Genomic DNA, 7,141 nt, shown 5'->3' on the forward strand with positions numbered 1-7,141 from the left:
ATCATTTTGATATCTCTACATGCATTTCTAGTCAGATTTATGACATGTGTCCTCTCATCTAAAGCTTGTTGCTTGTGTGGAGTAGTGGTCGAAAGTTTGTAGGATTTTCTTTTCTTATGTATTTTATAGTCCATCTATTTTTTGTAATTATATGAATGTAATCAGTCTTGTATACTTGAGAATACAATGAATACCAAGTATCAGTTGTCAAGTTCTAAGTTATACTTCAAGTTTTATTAGTATTGTATTCATTTTTCAAAGGCAATCTATACAGAAAAGAAATCTTGTATATCTGTGTCTTTGAATTTTGTCTCCTTCCTTATATATCTATGATCTTGAGATTTAAATTAACAAGTTTCTTTCAATTTAATGCAATTTAGGTAAATTTTATATCTCTTACTGATTTCTGTTAATTCAAAGAATTAAGTAATTTCTTTCTGTAAGTGATAGGGTTTAGGGTTTGTGGTAAGGATATGGTGAAAATGAAATTTAGAGCTCACTATTGACAAATTTAATTACAAGCTGATTAAATAGATTTGAGTTGTTGGTTTTGACTCAATATAATAATGGATAAGACATTGGCCACTTAATTTTAGTTGCAAGTTGATGATTCATATAGTTATAGAACACACAACAATCAAACAATCAATTTACCATTTTATGTAATGAAGAACTAAAATTGTTGGTCATTACTTGTTTGCAACATCTTCTTCTGAGTTATAGTTAGCTACTGTGATCAGGAAGTTATTGGCAAATCATAGAGGAACATTGACCACTTTCTGCTATATGAGATAGTTTTGAAGAGAAACATATCAGTAAGAAAATGTCTAAAGAGAAAATCCAAATCATCAATCATCTTCATAATCCCTATGGTGTGCCCACCTTGGCCCTATAGAGCCTAAAGTGAAGAAAGTCCTAGTGACTCTGTTGAAGTTGGCCCAAAGCTAAGATTAACCTTGTTGAGTATAGGTTTTAGCTATTCCTTAGGCTTGGTCTATGTCTTATGCACCTTGGTATTAGGTTCAAAGAAACTTAGTATGTTCCTTACCAAAAAGAACTCCAACATATAGTTTTCAAAAGACTAAGTCTGAATGCTCAAGTTATGTCTCCTAGAGTGCAAGAACGAACTTCTGGATTTGATAGAAAAAAATCTATCAAAAAAGAAAAATCAAAAAATAAAATATCCAAAAATTGATAAAGCTCAAAAAGAGTTTTTCAAAGATATAAGATTTTTTTAATAATGTCTTTGTGTGCCCAAGATACAACCAAGAAACCGAAGGCTTCTCTAAAAGGATCTAGAAGGAGCTTGAGGGACTATCGATGTGTCACTGATATCAAAAACCTGTGAGCTTAAATTTGACAGGCATATGACCATCATTGTAAAAAAAATCAAACAGAAAAATGCCAAGGCACTAGAAAACAGAAAAAACATCACTAGAAAGTGGCACAAATGTCGAAAAAATGCTCAAGAGTGCCTTGGTGGTGCACGAGCGACAAAACATTGGCAAGGGCTACTTTAGGTGGAGCATGGGTGATGGAGCATGGTAGTGGCTAAGAATGGTCGGTAGTGTGCTTGTAGGGGTCGCTTCAGGTGGAGTAAAAATAGTGAAGTGTGATTGTTGGGTGAAGGTCCTAAGGTTGGACAATGGTATATAGGCAAAGGAAGGGTGGCGAGTCAAATGGTGGCTTCCTAGAGGTGGTTGATAATGGTCCCTTCATGTAGGATTGATCTGCATCAACATGTACAGGGGCCTACAGACCTATGTCAGCAATTACCCTTTAAAAATAGTCCCCACTTTAAAAAAAAGTTGCCTCATTATGTTTTTAAAAAATTGCATGCACTTTTTAATGAATTATTTTTAATGCTTTTTGAAAATTAAAAAAAAATTGTCATCTCATTTTGTGTGCCCAAAGTCATACAACCTTTTAGGCAAAAAAATTGCCCTAGAGGTCAATTATGGCCAATTTGGACAAATTTTATGTGGAAAGAGGGGTTTTTAGGTGCTACAAACCCAATGATGAGGTCCATTTGGACTCAAAGTGGATAGAAAAATAAATTTATTAACAAAAAAAAGGTAAACCCCTATTTTACAAAAAAAAATCAATAAAAAAACTAGATTCGCCTGATCAAACCTTCATTAGTCAAAATTATTCAAAAACCAAAATTAGTTGCAGCAAATCAATGCTCTAACACCATTTAAAAGTTATCAATCCAACTCCACAAAGTCAATATCACTTGCTCGCAAAGATAACTTATCACAAGAGAGAATGGAGTAACAAAGCAAAGATTTGGGCTCTGAAAATACGAAAGATTATATTATGAGATCAAACAAGTTGAATAAAGTATACAATGAGCAATTCTTATAAAGAAGACTGAGTAACCTAAAATAAGATACTCTTTGTTGATGCATAAATTGATATCTTAAGGGTGAAGTAAAAGTAACATAATGATAAGTCAAAATAACTTAATAATTAAGTTGTTTTATTCTAACAAATAATGTCCACAATACAAATGTTTAAAGCTAATACTATATATATATATATATATATATATATATATATTAAAAACAATACATTTTATTGTAAATGTATCTTCCTTATTTTTATTTTTTTATAAGATTATTTTTATTAAATTTCTAATAAGAAGAGTTTAAAACCCCAAGCAAATTGGCATTGACAAATAAATATTAGTGAAAAACAAATATTAAGAATTACATTAGTATAAATTACAATTGATTTATAAACTTTACAAAATAAACAATTACAATTTAAATTGTGTCCATACATTAGTATGTACACAATGGCTGTAATACATACTTATTTATGCAATTTTTTTATTATTTTTTCAGTTGGAAAAATTAGTTAAACCCAAAGAAAATTTGTTTTGATCAATAAGAAAATAATTATTCTACAAAAAATGATTTAAAAAATATAACTACCCATTTAAGAATCTTTTAATTTAGGAAATTAATTATAAGAAACTAATGAAAATATGAATTTCCTATCTATAAAAATTGACTAATAAAATCACTTTTAATGATAACTCAATTTATATTATTTAATTAAATTTGTTTACATCTTAGAAATATAATATTAAAATGTTGTAGTCTATCATATCATGATATGATGGCATGATGTGACATTAAAAAATGATATAATTTTACTTTAAATTGATTTATTACAATATTATTTTTTATATGATCCCATTGCTCGTCTCAGTCTACAAATAATCTCAATCTCAATTCTTGCATACCAAATTGTTATTATAATGGAAGAAAGTTGGCATACAAGAGAGAATAAATAAAGATTTTACGCTTGTCTTTTAAGTATTTGAAAAAAAATAGATGCCGTGTCTTCATCATGATTTCAAAGTGAAAAAATACAATTATAGATGCTGATGAAAAGGAAAGCAGAATTTAAAAATAGGTACTCCCTCTTATTATTATCATGGCCGGCCACACCAGGAATCGTTTGTTTTGGCATAACCTTTCCTTTGCTGTGATTGTTGTTTTTAATTTATATATCCTCTTCGGCTCTCACCATTTCAACCCCGGTGCTATCTGCAAAAAAGAAATGGAAAACTCGAAGTGGCAGGGCTCAATTAATATTCCTATCGTAGCTACCGCACAACGCGTGTGGGCTTTTCTAAACGACTTCTGTGGGCTGCAAAAATGGCAGCCCAGCTTGCTGGTATGCGAAAGAGTGGAGGGAACGCCGGCGGAAGGCCCTGGCTGTGTTCGCTATATTTCTTTTCCCTCTTCAGCAGGTCAAGTTTCTTGGGCCAAAGAAAAACTCACATCCCTGGACTGCACTAATCGTTGTTATAGTTATAGTATTGTCGACACCAACGTGGAGGGATTTAAGGGGTATGAAGCCACTCTTCAAGTGATAGAGGGAATGGAAGGGGACAAGTGTTTGGTGAAATGGTCTTTTCAGCTCGATCCAGTTAATGGCATCTCCCAACAGGAGTTTGTGGGTAACTTCAGCTCTGTCTTGACTGCCGCCATTAAAGGTCTTCAAGTTGCTGTTTCAAAATGCCCCTAGAATTGTTCGACATATTGGGATGATTTCATGTTTCCTTGTCTATAGTTTCCATGAAGTTTGGTGAATTCCATTAAAGGTTTTCAAGATGCTGTTTCAAGATGCCCCTAGATGTGTTCAACATATTGAGATGATTTCTATAGTTTTCATGAATTTCAAGTTTCTTTGTTCAAGTTTTAAGACGCTCGAGTGTATTGGGTGTCGATGAAATGTTCGAATTATGACAGATTATGATAGTTTAGCTACTTAATTAGGGTGTGTTGTCATTAGTTTGTGTTGGACCTCTGTTTTGATTGCCATCATGGGCTCTTACTTGAATATCTGTCAATAAATTGAAACTAATTAGTTGTGTGTATTATTTTTTTCAGGACTTGATTGTATTTGATTTTTTCATCAATGTTTTGAATTACACTGTGTGATATTACACTCTGTGATCCATCACACAGATGAAGAGAGCAAACTATGTTATGTTGCAGTTTTCATGGGCCAAGATAACTTCCATGTTTGTTTCTTTATAGTTCCTGTTGTGAATGGCTTTAGGAAACACAACTGCCATGGATGTCTATCAAACTGTAGAATTTGGGATCAGAATTTGTTATTATCGAATCATCAGTTTGGTTTAAAATCTCTGTAGCTGAATCTTGGTGATTTCAATAAGTATCTTTTCGATATGGATGTGATCATTCTGCAATATTGATAGGGTTTTACAATATCATTGAGATCATATTTGATTACATATATTCACTAAAATCACATTTGATGGTGTGATCTTAAAATATTTAATTAAACATATACTTGTCAAACAAATTTCCATAAAAATATATATTTGTTTCCTATAAGTTTGAGAGGCATGAATTGAGGATGCATAACTACTGGGCCTTCCCCAAATTAGACAATTTTAATGCACCATCAAATGCAGTAAAAAACAAATTCAGTAAAAACAAATGCAGTAAAAAAAAAATTCAGAAAAAACAAATGCAGTAAAAAACCAAACGAAAAATTCAGTTGCCGCCATAGTCATCACTATTATTAGTGGAAGTCATCCATGAATGACAGGCAGCAACAAATATCCAAAAAATGTACCAAATCTGGAACCACAAAAATATTCACAAATTGTGCATCAATTAGTTTTATGTACAATGATTTCTGAAAGCAGGTTCTCTAGTCCAATTCCTAAACCATATTCACCATGCTAATGAACTTTTATAGCCTTGATAGCTAATGAAAATGACTGGGTGGAATGATACAAGAGGATTTGGGTTCTATTCCCTGCCTTAAGTCTTTACACCTGAGCAATAATAAGCTGGTTGCCAATATTCCCCGACAAATTTTTATTAATGCCCAATTGCGAAGTCTAGACCTTCCTTATAATTATTGTATCAAATAATAGATGAGAACATCGTTCATGGTGACGTTCCACAGAAGCTAGGTAGCTGCAAATATTTTACTTCGCCAAATATTGCAACAAATAGCATAAATGGGTAGATATCTATTGAATTGGGATCTCTTGAAATACTGTAACGAGCACATCCACAACAAAATTATTTAAATGAGAAAATTTCAAGGAAAATATCAAATTTCCAAAACTTAGCTTCTCTAGATGTTAGTTCAAACTGGCTCTCGCAAATGATTACTCGCATATTAGTTTTAAAGATGCAAAGCTTTCAATGACTACATCTCTAAAACAATAGCATTTTGGGATCCATTCACAGTAGCATTGGACATTTAATGTTCTTGCTAGACATGAATTTAGCTCATACTAATCTTAGTGGAGAAATACCCAAAGAAATTCAATTGTAATCCAACCTCCGCATTGTCTTGAATTTTTGTCATATTAAATAGCCCTACAATACTTTGTGATTCGACCATATTAGAGTCTCTGGATCATTCACATAACAGATTCTCTAGAAAAAAATCCTTGTTTGCCAGGACAGATACAAAGTCTGGCAAATTTTTATATTTCTTATAATCAGCAGTTCACAGACACCCTGCCACATTTCACCAAGGCCACTGTCTTTGTACCTTTTGGAGAAGGACCATTTGCACAAGTATTTCCTTTTAAGCTAAATCACCCCTATTTTTCTTTGAGCTTTCCATCACTCTTTCCTTGGCTGTCTCCTTTAATATCTTCACTCATCTCCATGATTTCTAAACCACAACATTTCAATAACTACAATTACTAAAGAATTCCTAGCCATATTCACATGAATGACTTTAGAGTTTGTGAAGAGGGTAGCTATGGGGATCAAAGAATGTAGAGGTTTTGAACCTTTGATCAACCACCTGAAGAACAAGAATATAATCAAAGCCCAATCTTCTTTTAAGATGACTTGGAATATATCCAATTGCATAGAAAGCTCATCGTAACAGATGATCAAAGCCCAATCGTCTCACTTGTGTTGAAAAACATTACCCACGAGGAAGTTTTATACTACCCAATTGAATGTCCGTGTAATCTATTCATCAGAAATACCCAATTTGGTGGTATGGCCCTATCCAATTGGGAAACAACACACTAATAACCATGCAAAGTAGTAAGAAACTATCTGTCTATGCTCTTCCAGGCTGAAAACCTTAAACAAAGTGACACACAATCGAAACATCTCTAAGAGTCTCCTGACAGATTATGGGACTATTCAAGGATACTTTACGAGAACAGCATTTAAGGATAACCTTTCTTTAATTAGGGGAAAACTCCCTTGAAACTAAAACCCTAATCTAGACCCTACAAACTGTAGGCACAAACTTTAGCTGTATTAGATTTGCACAAGATCAAGTTTGGGTTTTAAGGATGAAGACATGCCAAATAAAGAAAAAATATGTCTTTTTGTTCTTGGATATGAGCACAAGGCTACCATATCTACACAAGATGGTTGACTTGATACAAATGACCTAATATATACTAATTAAACACACACTCTCTATCTAGAACTAGACTCCATAAAGAGTAGGCATATGCAAGAATTGGAATTGCAAGTTAATATGAGATCTAGATAATTGAAAAAAAAGAAATTGGATATAATGTTTAGAATAACCACTTCAGTGAAAAATCTATGATACTCACCAAGATACATTCAATTTACCAAATCAGCATACACAA

General features: G+C 32.7%; 1 protein-coding gene across 1 annotated transcript; it reads left to right on the forward strand.

The window, feature by feature from the left end:
• The first annotated feature begins 3,491 nt into the window (after nucleotides 1-3,491).
• On the forward strand, nucleotides 3,492-4,377 carry LOC149536746 (lachrymatory-factor synthase-like). The gene has a single exon (XM_089805793.1). It carries the CDS (start codon nucleotides 3,574-3,576, stop codon nucleotides 4,042-4,044), a length of 471 nt encoding a protein of 156 aa, XP_089661919.1. The 5' UTR covers nucleotides 3,492-3,573; the 3' UTR covers nucleotides 4,045-4,377.
• Nucleotides 4,378-7,141: the final 2,764 nt, after the last annotated feature.

This window comes from Cupressus sempervirens, chromosome 10 (genome assembly GCF_028749045.1).
Source record: "Cupressus sempervirens isolate cs-2001-9-10 chromosome 10, ASM2874904v1, whole genome shotgun sequence".
NCBI classification, from domain to species: Eukaryota; Viridiplantae; Streptophyta; class Pinopsida; order Cupressales; family Cupressaceae; genus Cupressus; species Cupressus sempervirens.

Excerpts from the sequence above, each read along its gene's own strand:
- LOC149536746 (XM_089805793.1), top strand. The coding sequence starts at position 3,574 with ATGGAAAACTCGAAGTGGCAGGGCTCAATTAATATTCCTATCGTAGCT.